Raw genomic sequence first — 19,000 nt, 5'->3', positions numbered from 1 at the left:
CTAAAAAATACAAGGGTCTGTGATCATGACATGAAGAAACATAATGGAGCAGCACTCTGGCACCTGGGGCCCAGGGCACTCTGCAGCAGAGGGTACTGGCAGGAGCGGCCGCCACTTGTCTCTCTGTGCCACTGAAGAGGAAATGCTCCCAAGTCTGGTCGTGCATGACACAGAGCTTTGCCTGCCAGGAGCTGTAAACAAGGAATGATGGCCTCATCACATCCCAGATGCTCAGCGTGCTTTCCCTGTCGAGTAACTGACTCAGGAGATGGCAGCTAGCAGCAGGCTGGGATGCTGAGCTGCGTCCCTGTGAGACAGCAGCTGCCTCACTGCCCAGGGGGCTGTGTAAACCCACAGCAGTCTTGAAAACTCTGGAAATGTTCAAAATTCAAGACCTTTTACCACCTCTGAGAGCAGCAGTATAAGTGAAGGGGCTGCACTCTGGGGTTTTGATCAGATGTCTTACATCCCATCCCAGAGAGTGGCCTCCTGGGGGTACAAACCTTATGGCCTGGGCTTGGGGCCCCCAGAAATGCTGGGCATTCCCATTCACAGCAGGCATTTTCTGAGGAAAACCTCAGTACTATGGCTCCACCAGCGCTCATGGACTGACCACCCAAATTGGCTCTGTTCTCAGCTGGTGCCTCTGAAGCCACTGGCAGGGGGAGCGGGGCAGGCCCCATTTTACATTCAAGCGGTGTAACTGGCCTGACAGGAGGCAGCTCCCCTCAGCTGCTACCCTCAGTGTCCACTGCAGCCCTCACTGCCTCTGCCATGGCTTCCACCTTCCGAGGCAGCCGTGTCAGCAAAAGTCTGCTCTGCCTTGGTCAACCCAGGCCATTCTAACTTGGAATACATTTGGAAGCAAGACCAGTCTGACCTGACCCATAACCCTGTGAGCAGCAGAAGGCCTGCAGCCAAAGGAGAGACCATTCTGTTCCTCACTTCTCCCCTCCCCCCCCCACCCAGCTTCCACAGGAACAGAGCAACTACTCTAACAACAGGGCAGGATCTTGGCATGTGTCTGCAGCACAAGGAGGTGCCAAAGCAGCCACGCCCTGGGTGGTTTGGGAGACAGTAGTATCCATCACAGAGCCAGCACCAAACAGGGCAGATGACTTCCTCCATCGCTGCCGCATCAGTGCCACACACAGCAGGTTGGGGGATGCCTCTACACATGGCAATTTTATCTCCATGCCTACTGTAAACATACCCAAAATATCAAGAATTACCCAGAGATAACCACTGCCCAGCCAGCAAGTTCACTGATGTCATGAAAATCTATGCTGAGAAAACCATGCATTGATCTTTTCAACCATTAATCAAATTCCTAAAGCTGATTAGTAACAGGGAAGTCCCAACAGTTGACCTGTGTAGGCATCAAAGTTGGAGGCTATGTTTTGCTTTCCAGTCTGCATTAATTATTTGAGTTCAGCAGGCTGTCAGAGCTATCGTGCATCTGGTGTCTGCTTGCAATTGTACACAATTTAAAACCTGTGACCATTACTAATTCCTTAAGTAATGAACACAGACGTAGCTTAAAATATCCAAAAGAAGACTCAAACACGTCTCACCTATCAGGACCCATTATTTTTAATTGTGTCAAGTCCCATTATTTTCACTTGTACCTGTTATTTCTATTTTAAATGTAACAAACTTGTTGAAACCTGTGCTGTAATGTAATGTCTGCACACAGAAAAAGACAATTGGCATTCATCTATCTGCCAGTATTCAGGACAACACATGTAACAGCACTCTTTCCATAGTGTCACCTTCAGGTCTGAAAGAAAAAGAAAAAAAGTATCTATGGCTACCCAGATTTTTATGCTGGATAAAAGGAACTGATAGATCATTTGACGTGATTCATTCAATCTGGTAATCACACTAACATATTTGGTATCATTCACTTTAATTTTTTGTATTACTTTAGAAGAACTTTTTCCCATTTGTTAAAACATAATTAATAAATTGGTTTATGAATGCATATTCTGACAAAATATGAGTTGTGGCCAATGCAAGCTGACAGTAACCCTTTGATGTCAAACAGAATTTTTTTATGTTTATGTTTCTTTTGTTTCCTAATACCATATCTAAGCCATTGTGGTCTGTTGTGTAAATATGTATTCATGGGTTTTGTCTACAGTGCCAACAGAGCAAATGACTTTCAAAAAGTGTACGTTCTGTAAGTCCTAATGAGGTGTTGGGTAATAAAAGTTATTACACAATAGTGCACAGAGGCAGTACAGTCATTTCTGTCTACAACAACTGAAGACACTTTTCTTTTTAGAATTGGTTTGCTTTACTAAATAAAGGATGTGACCACACACACAAAAATATCTTAAGCTATTGCATATATAAATGAGAAATAAACAATGTATTTTTTACACCAACTGCTGAATGTATTGGTATAGTGTACAGAAAAGCAACATCTTAATGTAGGCCTTATAGACCTAGGCAGCAGTATAAGGAAGATGATCTTAGCACTGATTAAAGCATTTCATTGGTAGAACATCTATACTTAGAAGTAATTAACAATTACCGAAATAGCTAACAGGTATAATCTTTAGAAGCTGCTTCATTAAGAACTGTAGTGAAGTCATTTTGGGACCATTTATCTATGCGCGCAACTCCAATAAAAGCTAAAACTAAAGAAGTCAATGGTAGAATAAGCCAGAAGAAGAACCACAAGAACAACTTTATCTTTACTCATACTCTATTTTTCTTTTTAAGTCTTGACTCATAAAATACTTCATTGTGACCTAAAACAAAATGAGGTAATACTAAGGCCCACTTATTCCAACCTTTTACAAAGGTGCCAAAACACAAAATAAACATAGTAGTAGGGATATATCTCTTCTGTACTCTGAATGGGACTTGGGAGAAAGTCATGCTTTCCTTTACTAGATTACAGGCCTAAGGATTGTGCACCTGGTAAAACAGTAGCTGCAAACCCAGGCAGGAATGAACAACATAGACATTTCTTCAGCATTTTGTACTCTTTCTCCTTCCAGTACTCTATGGGAGCTTCACAGCTCCATACCCTCCTCATGCCAGCCTCTTACTAACACACATCACAGGAGCATGAGAAAGGGGTTGAACTATGAACAATATTTACCATTTTAGTACATGCCATTCCATTACATTCCACAATTGTTATAGTTTTTCCACTGTTAACTGCATGAAAAGGATGCTAAAGCCTCAAACTGAAGTGGTCAGTTATATAGGAAAGCTTTTCAACCAGGAAAGCAGAAAAATGGCAAAGTAAAATATGGGGACAAAGCAGACTACACACTGAGTCTGAAAAGATATTCAAAATGAAAAGGATGACAGCTTTTCATAATATTACAGATGTCAGTTGAGTGCATTCCTCACTGACTTTAGTCAATATCTTGTTCAGATACTTATGGACATTTGCACCAAAAAAAATTCCCTCACTTTTCATCCTCAAAACTACCTAGTTTGTACAAAGATCAAAGACTTCTATATCTAACAGATAAACACCATATTTATATGAGAATACAATTGAGATTACAGCTGGCATCTCAGATACAAACTGAGACACTATCCCAACCAAGATCCTACTTCATATCAGATACTCTACCCATGATTAACCATTGAGCTCTTTGTTTCATTGTATTAATTGCATTTAACTTATTTTATTATGGATCTAGGAAACCTTCCTTGAAAAACTGAAATTCAAACACTTCTAGACAAAGTCACCTCTGAAAATTCTCATTTTCAACATATCTGTTTTTTTTGTCAATGAAAAGTTGTTCCACTCAAAAACTTTGCCCAGTTCTGTACCTCCAGCATCTACAAAACCATCACTTCAGTAAGTTCAGCAACATTAGATCCAGAAGATGCATACTGAGCCTGGCAAGGAAATGCTATAATACTCGATTAATTCATTGCAAATTAGTAGGCCTATGTCTGTAAAAGACGGCATAGTGTCTGGCTTAGTAACCCCCAAAATTATAGAAGAATTACAAAGCAAGATAAATTTAGCCAATTGCCAACAGTGACCTCTCTATTATTACAACTTCTAAATGGTGTATCTATGCATATCTAGTGTTGAATAAAGATAAGAGATTTTCCAGAAAGCAAACAAAGACTGGAATTAGTGTTACAAAATGGCAAAAAAATATAACATCTAATAAAACTAATTTGGCAAAGAAGAGCATCTCCAATAGCTAGTTTCCGAGTCATTATTCAGTTTCGTCATAGGAGGCTATACTTTCTTTCCTGTGATCAAGTACATCTGGTAACTCAGAAGTAATTTGTCCTAAATATTGAGCACTGAACTATCTTACATACCTTACTAGTTTCACAGACACAAAACAGTATCAAAGACACAGAAGAAATACTTACTAGATTTTGAACCACAGGAGGGGGCTATCTGACCATTTGGGCACGTGCACATGTTTGGTCTAGAGCAAAATCCATCCCCACAGGAATGTCTGCAAATCGCTATAAACAAAACATATATGCCTTTAAAACATGCTTAAAAAAAGCCCAGACACATTAAAAAAAAAAAAAAAAAAAAAAAAAACTCATAGAAAATATTCATTCAGTTCCATGACACCCAGTTATAAACTCATTAAATTGTGTACAACAGAATCCAAAAGCGTTCCTGCCATTCATCTCCAACTCTAAAACAACTAAAATTTAAACATCCAGTCTCTTATGAAAAAGCCTGGGAACATGCCACAGGCTGTGCTAGATATGTAGGGAGATTTCCTTGGAAAAGGAAAACCGTGGTCCATTTTACCAAATGACTCCTGGAGGAAGGATGGCTCTTATGCAGCATTACAATGCTCTCTTTATTGCTGCACCACAGACACAGCAGTGTAATAATTACCATCTGAGAGCACATTGCCTCAGTATCTCTTGAGAGGGTCTTATCAGGCTTATGGAATTATCCCTGGGACAGTGTAATATTACAAGTGATATGTATACAGCAACATGATGTACCTATGTATACACTTACGTTTCTACATATATATTTCAGGGATATGGTCCAAACAAGCAGAGCAAATCTACTTGCTGGCCCAGTGCTGTTGCCTCCTTCCATTTACTTAAATAGATTAACGTATTCCACAGCTACTCACTCCTGAGAGTCCACACACCCCTTGAATCCCTCTACCACAGACTTAAACAGAACATGTGGATGACATTAATCCTTTGTGAAATATTGGTATCACATCACTATATTGTAGCCCACAGAACTCTGTATATTAGTTTAATATATTTGAAATGGTAAAGAAATGATGTGCAGCTGTTATTGAAACCATACAGAAACACATTTCCATTCTAGTATACAATTAAAAAATATCCTGATACACAGGGACAAAGATAAACCCTCAGTCATAACATATAACTAGATTAACTTACGGACTATGCATTGGTTCCCACCAGGTAAAGTTTTCCATCCAGGGCAACAGTAAGCATTGTAACGTGATCCACACACATTTGGTCTGGAAAAAAAAAATATATATATAACTTATTTTTACACAGAAGTATGCTCTGTAGTAGAGTTATAAACATGGAAAAAGTAAATCATTGTAATATACATTTCAATAATTAAAAGCATTGTTTTTAGCAGGACTGTATGCCTTAGATTGTTGTGCTTTTTTTATGTGACACACTGTTACAAATTGAAGATGACATTATAAAGCATGAAATCAAATCAGTAACAACTGAACAACAGGAACAGAATGGACAAAACTTGCCTCCTATCAATCCATATCTGAAAAAGTAACTCAGAGTTTTCTAGCAAAACACCCACTTAAATACAAAATGAGGGATCATAACCATCATCATTAATGAATACAGAGAAATCCAGTGCCTTTTGAACAATAATTTTTAAGCTTATTGTTGTCTTCTCTGCTTTAGTCTAAAGCACTGTCACTGTTTCCTGTTTTATCCCTGAGCAAAACTACATGTCTATGTATGAGTGAGACATGCCAATCATGACATTAGCCAAATGAGCCAAAATATGCAAACGCTTCATTAGCAAAACTGGCTTACTGTCAAAAAAAATCAAGGATGTGGGTGTATGTAGACAGATAGTGCCACATGAAATAAAAATGAAGGGCTACTGCAATGAGTATTTCTTGCAGTTCTTAAATTATGGATCCATAGGAATTTTTCTTTCCATCCCATCCCTCTCACCCATATTTCCTTTTTTTAAAAGTATACAAAAAGAGTTTACAACAAAAGCTGAAAGGATGTGGCAGTATTCCTATGATTTCATTGGTAAAAATAGAAAAGTTTAAACTGTTCTATGCCCCTCACTAATAACTTTTTTTTTTAATGTAAGTTGTCCCATTTACTTAATGCATAAAACGCATCCACGCATGTAAAGCTAGTAAGGCATAGCAACAAAAAATGAAAAAATACGCCTCCTTTTGTTGTATGTCTCAATCTTATCAGATGAAAATTTTACAATATATTACTATTGTGAGCAATTACTCAGTAGATTAATGCAACTAAAGCTATCTATAAACTAGTACTTCCTAGAAACTGCTTTATTAAAATATTATACACAGATTAGAGACAGATTTAAAGTGTTTATTGTTTTAGGAAGGAGTTTTATTATTGTTTTGTCCTTGGTCGTTCAGAAAGTTTTTCATCCCTAGTATTGCAACTGCTAAGTAAACAACAGTTACCTCATATGGTGAGGCAACTTAAGAAAAACAGTCTTAGTGTACACAAACATTTATTTATGCACATTTTCTAAATAACAAGATTTTTATACTGTATTTATTTAGGGATTTGCATTGTTAATATAATTTCAGGTATTCTGATTACAGCAACTTCAGTGACACCTAGTCCTCTCATTAAGTGCTTGGCCAGAAACTACTCAAGTCAAAGCAAACTACCATTATCTTTCACGAGATTTGTATAATAGCTAAGTGGTAACTGAGGCCGTGAGCAACACAACTGGGCATGTTGCAGGGCCCTTTTTCCTTCCTGCACTCTTCTTATTCATATTATTCCAATGTATTCAGTTTTAGTAATGTCAGCTACTTCCCTGCAGGGCTATAACCATGTAACTTTCCTAGAGTTCCCTGTTCATCAATGCCAAATGTTGCTCCATGATCATCTGCCAAGTAAGACTGGCAAGCAGACAAGTGAGATTGCTTTTCACCTTCTCCGGTCAGAAGAAATAATGGAACTTACTAAGACAGACAGAATGGGTTTGTTGCTACCTGTTACAACCACAGGTATAAACCACCCATTTCTGATCCAAGTTGGTAATAATCTATAACCAGCTGACCATAAAATGATACACAGACACTCTGTCAAATTTCTGTCTCAGCAAGCACATGGTTTTGGGGACCATCTGGACCAAGTTAAGAATCAGGAGCAGACATCTGTGCCATGAAGAAACACAACTTTTAAAATCTGTTTCCAAAATGGGGTTCTGGAAAACCTAGATGTGCCAGCAACCGTGAAGTCAGAGACCCTGAGAGCCTTGAGGCTGTCCACATGGTAGACTACACCATATATCCCAAAAGCTCCAACTCTGGGGCAGCCTGCTTAGCTTTCAAAAAAGAAAATGAAAAAAAAAAAAAAAAAAAAAAAAAAAAAAAAAAAAGGAAGAAAAAAAGTCATCAAACTGTACTTCCATGGAACAGTTTGAGTCTGACAAGTGCATTTTCCAGTGGAACAGTTTTTCGTCAGAAAGCTGCTGTCTAGCTCATAAAAGAAACCTGTATTAAATTCTAAGCTCTACTGTAGGCTCCTTTGAGAAGGAAAGGGTTGTTCTTTACTTGTGTCTACTTGTAAAATGTCTTCAAAAGGAATTAAGTTTGAAGGTTAAATTCATTGATATTTCTGAGGTGATCAAACACTATAGCAATAAAAGCCTGTAAATAAAGTATTTGAAAGGATAACAATTTACCTCATGTAAAATCATGGACACTACCAATCATATTTCAAAAGGTTCTATCATAGTATTTAATTTAAACAGTTAACCACCACTGGGTTTAATAGAACATATTTTCCTGCTGATATTATAGGCTATGAATAAAAAAGAAGCATTTTATATTGTTATAAAACTGATTTCCTGAACAGCACTACAGAGCTCAGTAATAAAATAAAACCTGATTTGTAATGGTAAAATAGGTAAAATTGCACCCACAGCACTTCCTGTCACTCCCAAGCCAGAAGAGGGATGAGGAGAGCTGAGGGATCTTGAGATCCTCTCAGGACCAAAGGAGGCAGCAGCCCTACACCCACTTCCTAAACCCCAGCCTCGCTCCTCTTGCAGAGTAGAACACATTTCCCATAACACAGCGAGCTCTCAACATGGTGCCCGTCATGGAGACAGGGATGGCAAGGGGGAGCAAATTCACTATGTCTCACTGGGTGTTTATTAAAGCTCATGGGGTCCTGACCATTGTAGAAGTTTTAGGAGACAAGGAGACAAAACACTGAAAAATACAGGTTCAACATGCTCTCAATTTTTTTTTTTTTTTTTTTGGGGGGGGGGGGGTAGGTTGAGGTAGGGAGAGGGAAAGGAGGAAGGCTTTCCCTTTATTTTGGAGTCACTTCTGAAGTTGTAAACCATAAAGGATTTCTGTAATGGTACAGTGCTGAGAGACACTGACTGATCCAGTTTCATCAAAGGCTTCCAAAATAAACAAGATATTATATCTTTGATGACATGCAAGTACAAATTCAGTAGCAAAATGAGTTAAATAATTATCAAAGGATGTTAGTCATCAACTAGAAAATGACTGCAACAGTGAAAAGAAAAACATTCATCCAGAAATTCCAGTAATTAATGCTTGAGAATGACAGGTTTGGCTGACAGCATCTGCATGCATCAAAGTAGATTTCTTCAGGAACTACTACAGGGAACCTCTACCCCTGTTAAGAAGAAACCACCCAGCACAGGAGCAGCGGGGACACCTCCACCATCACGGCTGTCCTCTGCAAGGCCCCGACAGACACACAGCCAGAGTCCAAGCTGTAGCCTGCCTGGGGCTGTGCTAATGCTGTGCATCCCTCTTCACCCTGCCTGTGACCTCTCGAAGAAATGACAACCCACTCCTGAAGAAAGCATCACCCCCCAGCTGCTCCCACGGCAGGAAGAGTTTCCAGCATTGCTGCGAGCAAGGTTTCAGGCCAAAATTCCGTCAGCAGCACTGCCATGTACTGACCAACGCTGGCGTAACCCAGGCTGAAACAAACCCAAAGCATGGGTCTCGAATTAGGCGGAGAGAGGAGACAGCGTGGGCAGGAGACAGCTGATCTCCAGATACAGCTGAGTTGAGGTGCAGGGACACAGAGGAAGGTTTCTCATCACTCCCTCAGCCCACTTTTCCTCTCCCTGTAGAAACGTGCAGGGATTCTTCACTGCAAGAAAATTCCTAATGAAGGACTTCAGTTAACTCCTTGGCTGCAGCAGCTGGCCTATGTTTAACATAACATAGGGTCACAGTTTTCTGTCATGAGATAGACAATTTAAAGCAATATCATCAGCCATCTGTTATTTTCAAAGGCTTTGCCTACTTTTCTTCTTATGTGGCTACAACTGTACCCAGAACTATTTGCTGATGATTCCCACCTAGAATTTGGGTGGTGTTTCCAAGCTTGGACCAGGAGTTCAAAAGAATGAGAAACAGTACCTGAAGAAATGGTAGTGTAGTCTGAAACACGTGGTCCTCTAAGTCTGGAGATAACCAACATACCAAGAAATAGTAGCTAAGGCTCCAGAATGTGAAAAGGAGTAACTTTCACAAGCTTTTTTCCAGAGAAACCATCAGATCTATACCTTTTGTCATAAAGCAGCTTTCCATACCTCCCTAAACTCCTCAGCACTTCAGAGAAAATGCTGACAGCACAAAATGGCCCCACTCCGTTGACTCCACTGGAGCTAACACAAGACTCAAGAATTTCCATCCTTAGAGATGTCCTTGACTGGACAGAGTTAAGTGTCCAGTCAAGTCCTTAGAGATGTCCTTGACTGGACCCAGCCTAAGTTCACTTGCCCTGAGCAAGGGTTGAACTGCACAACCTTCAGAGGTCCAATCGCACCTAAACAACCTAGAAGCCAGATATTTGGTGCACAAATTAGAAATCTTCTTGCTGCCTGACTGCTAGGAGGAGGAGTCTGGAAGCTACTTATTTCATCTGCCTAAAAGGAAACTCTAGGAAACAATGCAAGACTCAGAGTAAACAAACAAAAAAAATCATTCCTTTTATCCTACAAAGGATAAGTACACATTTTTAAGCAAAATATGCTTTTTATATAGAAGGGATTGCTTCTGATTGCATTTTTGCCATGCAATAAATGAGGCTGGATGTTTGTGCCACGCAGAGAGCCTAATATGATAACTATTTCTTACTCTGACAGACAGGATACCACTGTCCCAGAATCCTGGCTCAGTTCAACTAAAAAAATAACATGCTGAGGAGCTCTACGAGTGTCTTTGGCTCTGGCCTATGTGCATGTCAAGAGTTCAGAATGACATGCAAGTTTTCTGCAGCAACACTGAGCGCTTTTCTAACCCTAACTTCCATCACACTGTGACAGCTAAATACAGCATTTTAAAACTGTCACAACCTGACAACAATATTTGACATTAAGTGAATTCTTCTGCACTTGCTCTGAAGATCTGCCTGTGTCTTTTCCAGGGAAAGACCCATCTAACTTGACAGCCAGGCATTGTTCTCAATCATAGCCAGTGACAGACGTGCTTCTGGCACGTACTCCCTCCTTGTTCTGCATGAGAATGTCAGTGGGTCCAGTTTGACACCCAATTCCCATGGCTGCGTAAGACAACAAGTATAAGGCATGAGTACACCACCATAAAAACTATCTGCTGGGCCAGACAAGGATGGCTAGTCAGCAGGAGGGATCCAGCAGGTACTCTACTGTGCTACCCGCCATCCCCACCTTGGAGCACATCCCAGCACTTATGGAGAGTCTCATGAACCCGACAGCTGTATCAGTGCTTGTCAGCAAATATCCTCAGGTGTTAAGCAATGCCTCTAACTTGTCTTTTAAAATGCTCTCCTTTAGGCTACTGGAAGATTTATTTTAGCTAAGACAGAAGTGTTCCTCCTCCTCCCTCCACATCATTCTGTCTCCTACCCTCTGACTCTTTCCTTGCCTGGACAGCAACGCTGTTATTTCAAAAGGTCAGTTAACTGTATGTCTGCTGTCATGCAACAGGAAAACTGATCCCACTGTTATAGCTCACCTTGTCCCTAGCAGTCACTCGTAATTTACTCTGTATACAGGGAAGAGAAAAAGATGAAGCATCAGAGAGAAAAAAACAAAGAAGGAGAAAAGAGACAGGAAAAAAAATGTTCCTGAAAGGAAATAAATCTTATTTTGAAACCCCAGCTGAACATCACTGGATACTCTGATGTCCTCCAGCAAAACACGAGAGGGAAGCTTGAAAAAGGGGATGAAAATGATTAAGACTGTAGACAAAAGAACTGTGGCTTTCATTTGGTATTTCTGAGGCTTTAATGGTCATGAATCATTTCACAAAATGAGAAGTAGAAAGGAAAACAACAGATTCTCCAGCAAGTCAACATTCAAAGTATTGTTCCAGATAAAAGCTAGAACTACTTCATACCTCAGTGAAGATATACGTGCATAAAGAGAAGGCATGGGTTTTGATTTAACAGGCTTCATTTTACCTTCCAATGTACCTTCCAGAGAAGAGCCCAAATATTACAGAACTGTCACAAAACCAGAAAATGATTCTTCTCATGTCTCTATTTACACATCAGCCTTAACATGAATGAGGTTGTTCTGCAGGTCTGAAATCCTAAAAATAATAAAACAACACTGAAATGGGATAGTCAGAATTGATGTGAAAACAATCAAAAGAGACGTCCACAATACAAGACTGAAGAGATACAAACATATTTTCCTGCCCAGTGTGATGGATAATCAGAAACACTCCAGGCCACAATTGTTTCATTTTACAAAAATATTTACTGAGTCTGGGGAGAAAGACCAAAGTGACACACATGCATCTATGTCCTGTTCATCTTTAAGGATCAGGAGGGAGATAAAGAAGAGGAACGAGATGGAAGGTGATCTTACTGCAAGCAAAAAAACTAATGATTAATCGCTTACTATTTCCATACATACACAGGCAAAGATCCCTTGCTCCCAAGCTTTGTTTAAGGAGAGAGGGCCTCCAGTGAGCCATTGTCTACTATGCATCTATCAAGAGGAAGTTTTTCTGGTGATCCATGTAGCTAAATCGTGTAGGTCTTGGGTACTACTATTCTAATAGTCAGAGGCTTCAAAGTCAACATTTGCAGGATGGAAGATGAATGACAATAAATAAGACTGTCCTAAGTGAGCAGCACCGCTGAACGACACATTGCAGGAAAGGAAAACAGGCATCCAGGAAAACAGAAGCTGCAATTTTATTCAATAAGAATCACTGTAAACGAAGCAGACAGATAGACTGTCCCTGCCAAACCCTAACCAAGTGATCCTCCCATTGCTCCCAAAGAACTGAGAGAAGCCCTGTGCCTGCTTCAAAGTCTGCATTGTCAAGCCCAGCACAGTCCCAAATGTTCTGTCACTGCAGTACTGTGCAGTTGCACGTAGAGGAGCTTATCCAGGTAACACGGCAAACACACCCAGATCAGACTGAACCTGGCGAACAACTTGCAGAACTGCCACTGAACACAAAATGTATCTTGTGTTGGCTAACAAGAAGTTTAGTTTTGCAAGCCTTAAACTGGCCCTTTACTGAAGAAAGTATTTTCAGGGCCACAGCTTGGCTTCTTTGGTCTCCTCCAAACAATTCTTTTTGGAAACCTGTGCTGCAACCTGAGGATTACTTCTCTGCACTGTGCTGCAATCAGGTGCGCTCTCTGCAGGTGCTCTTCTTCCCCCCAGTCCTTTAAGTATCCGGTTTCTAAAGAGTGAATACCACCTGTCTCCCTCAACATAAGTTCAACAGAACAACTACAAACTGAGAGGCTCCAAAAGCTCCAGACAGATAACACCACACAAAATGTTAGATAATCCCATCTTATAACTGTGGAAGAAAATGATTACCTGGAACATGTGGGAAGAAACTGTGCTATCCACAGCATCTCTTGTTTTCTGAGTAAGAGCTGTAGCATAAATCTCCTTCTAACTGGCCAGCCAGGTAGTCATAGCCACAAACAGCCTTGCACTGGACATCTCCAGAATGGAGAACAGCAATGTACCCTCCTATGATGAGACACAAAGTGGCAAACCCAATGGGAAATTCTTCTCCCCTCTGGACAGAAAGTACAAACCGATTACACCCCAGCTGTGACTTACCCTGCAGCACCTGGGTTGTGTATCAGGCCAAGCTGGTATAGCTAAGGACTATGCAGGCCAAAATATCTAAATAAATACATGAATAAATAAAAGAAGGAAAGAAAGGAAAAGAACTATATCCAACTCCCGATTTCCAACATGTCGTCTTGGCAAAGTGGGGCTTGGTGACAGGAAACTTGTTTCATCCAAGCCCCCTAAGCCAATTTTACAACACAAACCATGTTCCAACACAACCATGTCAAGAACATTGCTATATCATTTACTGTAGCCTTTTCCACTGTCTGCTCTAGCAGGGACTTGCTATCATCAAATGGGAAATAAATACTGAGTACATCAAAAGTACTTTTCTGATGACTACTGCCAGACAGCTTTCATTAAAAGTATCTAATGTAAATAAAAATTTACATGTAGTGGTTAAACTAGTATATTTAAAAACAATTAAAACACATCATGGCATTCAGGAAGACATCTATCTATACAACCAGAATTGAAAATCATACATTATTCCTTCTTTAAGCATTAGCCCTTCAGCAAGCATTGATAACAGCTAGTACCACCTGCAGAATAAATTGTGTGCTGGCTTCTTGCTAGTCCTAGTCCATACATCCCACTCCCCAGAGAAAGTCACACCTACATCAAATCACATCATATGGTCCTACTGGGAGACAGGAAACATGTACACGAGACACAATGCCAAGATCTATGAACTCATTTAACTTTTGAATTAGATTTCCATTTATGTACAGGATAATGTAACAATAATGATAAAAAAATAAAATCATGGCCATTGGAAAATAAACCAGAAAGGTGCAGAACCTTACGCTGCGTGTAGCTGCCAAGAAGACCTCCACAGAGGCTTTATGCCGTAAGGTGCCAAAAACTGGAAGGAAGTCTGCCATTCCACCTGGAAGCCAGCTATTACAGTAATTTACATGTATTCTTAATTGCCCTATATTAAAAGTTATTGGCATTGCTTTTATATCTGAAAATTCACAGGGCTGGCAGGTGGCAATCCAAAGGGCTCTGTTTCTAGTGCATTTTTAATTACTTTTTATCCCCAAGTATCCAGGTTCCCTCCTGCTCCCGCATGACACGGACAAGGTGTGGCACCAGCAGCCAGTCAGAGTGGCAAGAAAAAATGTTTGAGGTTTTTCAGTATAAACCAATATTTACCGGTATGGAAAGTCTGCTTTTCTTCAGCAAGCTTTTAGTGGTAAATATTGGTTTAAAACGAAAACCAGAAGCCTTAATTATATAGTTGAATACTGGAATTATATTATAGATTTAGAAGATTTATTTTATTTCAGGGAGCAGTCATGCATAAAAAGGATCAAATCCAACCGAGTTTACTCAAGCAAGCCTATCAGTAAACCTGTGAACTTTGTTTTGTGAGTACAACCAACAGAAATTGTTCCAAAAGCCCAATCCCCTGTTGAATAGCTTTAATACAAGTGTGTTATGAATCTCACTGAAGCCAACTATTATGTTCTGCAATATTCACTATCATTTCAACTTCATAACAATTAAATTAAATCACTTTTACACATATGTATTTAATGGTGTCTTAATTAGAGTCGTGCCAAAATTTGGATATCTTGAAGAAATTTTAGGTCTCTCAAAATTTCTGCTGAGCTATCTGTTAGACAAATAATTGCTTTCTTTGGTCATTATACAGATAAAAAGGCAGATGAATGTGCTTAAAATATTATTAAGAACTGATTGATCATCATTAAATTTGAGGTCTTTGTCTAGTGTCATCAGAAAAAGGGAAATCCTAATTAATTCTAAGATATTCAAGCACAATATTTCTTGTATGCAGTAAAGCATCAATCAAATCACCAGTAAATTACTTTTGGTTTATATTCAAATGATTGAAATGTATATAAGTGGTTTACTTCAAGAATGTATTGCTTAGAAAGAACTTCCCATTCATGGCCCAGTTTTGTAGTTTTTATTTCTTCAAAAATTGATGCTATATTTTTCGGTGTTTAAGGAATAGGGGGATAACAGTTTGATGCCACATTAATGTTTGTGTTAAAGCCTTGGGGGTTCTGTGGATAAAAATGTCTCAATAAGATGCTTATTATTTTAACTTGCTGAACCACACCAGATTCCAGCAACATTTCTGTGAATGGGGAATATGCAAATGATATATCTAGTTACATGCTGAAATTAATTACTGCCTTCTTTTGATTGCTTTCTGTTCACTTAGAGGCAGCACGTACCCGCACATAAACACACACTGCCTTAGACCAAATGTACCGGGCACTACAAAGACTTCAGTGCTAATGCCTTCATAGTTGGATCAGTTCTAACTACAGAAGCAGCAAGCTCCAAGCCTTAAAGTGAGTACATAAAAGGCTTTCCCACATAATTCATAATTATTAAAGCTAAAAATACTTATAGAACCATATTATGTGCTCAGACAGCTAACAAGTATAAACAATGAGGCAAAGGTCACAGGGAAGAAAGCAAACATCTCCTGTAATCAACAGCTTGCAGTAAAAAATGTTAAGTGTGAAAAATCACCAGAATCAAATCAGATCTTAGACTTCTTCATTTTTACATAAAAGACCAGTATTCACATACAGGCTTTCCCTGATATATTAAAATGCTAAGACCCTTTCAACAGTAATTACAATCAAGCAAATAAAAAGTCTAAACTTAAAAGAATTTGTCTAAAAATGTAACTCCATGCTCCTACAATCAGGGCAAGAGTTCATTTCAAAAAAAGAAGAAAAAGAAAAGCAGTCTTAGTCAACTACAATAACATCAAAATAAAGTTTCCCAGCATCTGTTATGATTTGCATTACAACTCTCAGATTCCCAAGTGTATTTGTACTGATGAACAAGTTAAAAAAAAATAAAAAAAAAACTTGTAAAATCATATTTTTAGTGTTTTAGTCCATTCAATAGCAATGAATTTTCCCTGTCTAACATATGTACAGTTCCTGTACATTCAAAATACATTTTCCGTCTGGGTTTCCAAAGAATTAGTTCCAACCTTGTCTGATAAAATGACAATTCTTTTTATTCATACTGTACAGTACACTACCACACCTAAGGAAGCACTCGCAATTTCTGAATTGGAAATGTCCTGCAGGGTTCTCCCAACAAAGATAAAGATGACTGGATGTTAACAAAGGGATTTCCATCTCCTCCAAGCAGCTTATGCACTCTACTCTAAGCCTCGAATGAGAGTTACAAAAAAAGTTATCAATCGAACTAATGGTTTGTTTTGTATTTACTGTATCTCAGAACATCTGGCAATCATATTTTATTTAAGAACTTGCCTTCCAAGGGCACTCATTCAGAACTCTAAAATTCCAAATATTTGACCAAGACATAAAATACCTAAAATTGATATGTAGATTTTCAGATCACTAAGTTGATATAGAACTCACAGATAATATACAATAAAAGGATGGGAATGAATCACTGCAAAGTACACAAGCTGAAGGTTTCAGTTAAATATACAAATCAACCCATAAGACTGAATACTTATCCTAACCCATCCTGGACTTCAAAAATTATTAAAATTGAAATACCATCTATGAAGCAGTACTATTACTATCTAAACAGCACAGTCATATTCAACAAAGAAATTTTATCCTCAGCTGCTTGCCTCTAACTCCCACTAAGTCCATCAAGGCAGCACACATGTTCTAGGTGGCATACTTTATCCCATTGATCAGAAAGTGATGCTTTTCAGCCTGATGTTAACTCAGAGTTCTAAAATGAGAAAGTTTTTCAAAACATCATGAAGAAAAAAAAGGTTCGTTCTAGAAAATACTTTTCCTTATAATTTTTTATTACTTACAATTAGTCCCCAACTAGCACAACCCAACAACCCCAATAGCCCCCGACTTCAAGAACAGCTTTTGTCAAAGAAAAGACCTACTCTGTCCAATTGTTCCTCTGGTGACAAGGTTTGAGGAAATGAAATAAGAGAGTCTGACCCTACAAAATCAGATCCTTGAAAAACAATACTGACAGCTTGCATCCATTTTTGCAGAACAAGGACCCTAAAACTTAAACCTTCTCCAATTAGGCAAATATTAAAAAGGCCAAGATTTCCAATCTGTATATAAATAAAATGTACTACGTAAGTGTGAGGAAGTTAGCAAGAAATTAAAGCATATCCATCAAGGCCTCTAAAAATAAAGCTGTAATAGCTCCTCTTGGGGAAGTCAGGAAAACAGAGAAAAAGTCTTGCATCCCTTACTGAAACGTAACTATCTCTGTGTAATTTTTGCTACATTTGCTCTCTGCCTGATGCGTGAAAAAATTTTGCTATGGGCTGAAACAGGGCACCGGAACCCCTCAGGAAGGAAACCTCCTTTTTCCTTCCAAAGTTGCAACCTTTCACCTTTACCGTGAACTATGCTTCCAACTGCGCACACATGCAATGCCTTTCAGCTGTCTTAACAATTATTTTTGCTCAGGAAAGGTGTTCTATTAGGATTTGGAAAGCATTTTGCCGGATCGGATTTGCCCCTCAAAAAAAACACCCTGCTAAGCGTGTGCCATGATGCCCGATCATGAGTTTTCACTCTTGTATGCATTGCTCGCTCGCTCGCTCTAGGTACCGGATAGCTCTGACACAAGCAGCAGTGCCGGGGCCAGGAGCAGCAGCGGAGAAGCAGCACAAGTCCAGAAAGCAGAGGCGCAGCGCACAAGGTTTAGGGGGTGACGAGAGCCGGCAGCAAGCAGCGGGCCTCCCCGCTGCCCTGCTTTCTGCAGAGGGGACGCGCGAGGAATGCAGGAGCCTGCAGCGAGCCTTTATCTGCGCCCTTCCCTCGAGCCACCCGAGCAAAGCCCAGCCGCAGCCCAGCGAAGCCCTCATCCCCCCGCACGAAGCACGGCTCCCCGGTGATGCTGCGGGCGGTGCCCCGGCCCTGTGTTGGGGGCATCCCCGAGCCTCCTGGGGGCCTCCCCTTTCTCCCCTTCTCTCAGCCACCTCCGCGGTGCCCCGGGGGGCCCGGCCCGCACCTACCCTTTGAGCGCGTCGTGCCCGCCGCCGCCCTGCCCTCGCCTCTTGGCCCTGCTGGCCCGCAGCTCCTTGCCGCTCGCCCCCTCGGCGTGCCCGGCGGCGGCGGCGCCCCCCTGGGACGCCCACAGCACGGCAACTCCCAGGGCGATCCCCAGCAGCCGCCCCCGCCACATCGCGTCCCCCGAGCCCTCGGGCTGCGAGCGGCCGTCGCCTCCTCCTCCTCTTCCTCCTCCTCCTTCTCCTCCTCCTTCTCCTTCTTCTCTCCGCCGCCGCCGAAGTCCGCCGATGCCCGCCGCCCTGCCTCCGCAGAAACGTCTGCGAGGCGAGCTGTGAGAGAGAAGGGAGGAAGGGGCGTCAGGGGCAGGGCGAGAGCGGGCACGGCCGCCCCGCGCCCGCCGGCGCTGCTTCCACCTCCCTGCCACCGGGACCCGCTGGGAGCCTCCCCCGGCCGCGACCCCTTTCCTTTTCCCGGCTCCGCCGAGCGGGTACCGGCGGCTGGGAGCGCCGGGGCTCGCCGGCAGCCCGGGGGGGAGCCCCGCGGGCAGGAGCCTCCCGGCCAGCCCGCCCGCCCCGCTCGGCGCCCGCACCCGCTGGAGCCGCCGCCGGCCGCCGTTCCCGCTGCTGTTCCAGCTGCGGCCGCTGCACCCACCGCGGTTCCAGCTGCGGCTCCAGCTGCCCCCTCCCTCCTCCTCCTCGTCCTCCTC

At 41.2% G+C, this 19,000-nt stretch overlaps 1 protein-coding gene across 3 annotated transcripts in view; it reads right to left on the bottom strand.

The window, feature by feature from the left end:
* FBN1 (fibrillin 1) overlaps positions 1-18,784 on the bottom strand; it is a 158,435-nt gene extending 139,651 nt beyond the window's left edge. For 2 of the 3 annotated variants that reach the window (XM_084532057.1, XM_084532058.1), the window contains exons 1-3: positions 18,300-18,597; positions 5,392-5,474; positions 4,369-4,467 (exon numbers count right to left, since the gene is read on the bottom strand). In XM_084532057.1, coding sequence (XP_084388183.1) covers positions 4,369-4,467; positions 5,392-5,474; positions 18,300-18,469 — 352 coding nt within the window. In that variant the 5' untranslated portion in view covers positions 18,470-18,597. Of the gene's footprint in view, positions 1-4,368; positions 4,468-5,391; positions 5,475-18,299 lie in introns of all 3 variants that reach the window. The other variant, XM_084532053.1, reaches the window with a different exon arrangement.
* Positions 18,785-19,000: the final 216 nt, after the last annotated feature.

Source organism: Aythya ferina (genome assembly GCF_964211825.1).
Source record: "Aythya ferina genome assembly, chromosome: 11".
In the NCBI taxonomy this organism is placed as follows: domain Eukaryota; kingdom Metazoa; phylum Chordata; class Aves; order Anseriformes; family Anatidae; genus Aythya; species Aythya ferina.
The sequence above is the reverse complement of the archived record's forward strand: the minus strand, read 5'-3'. Positions and strand labels throughout refer to the sequence as shown.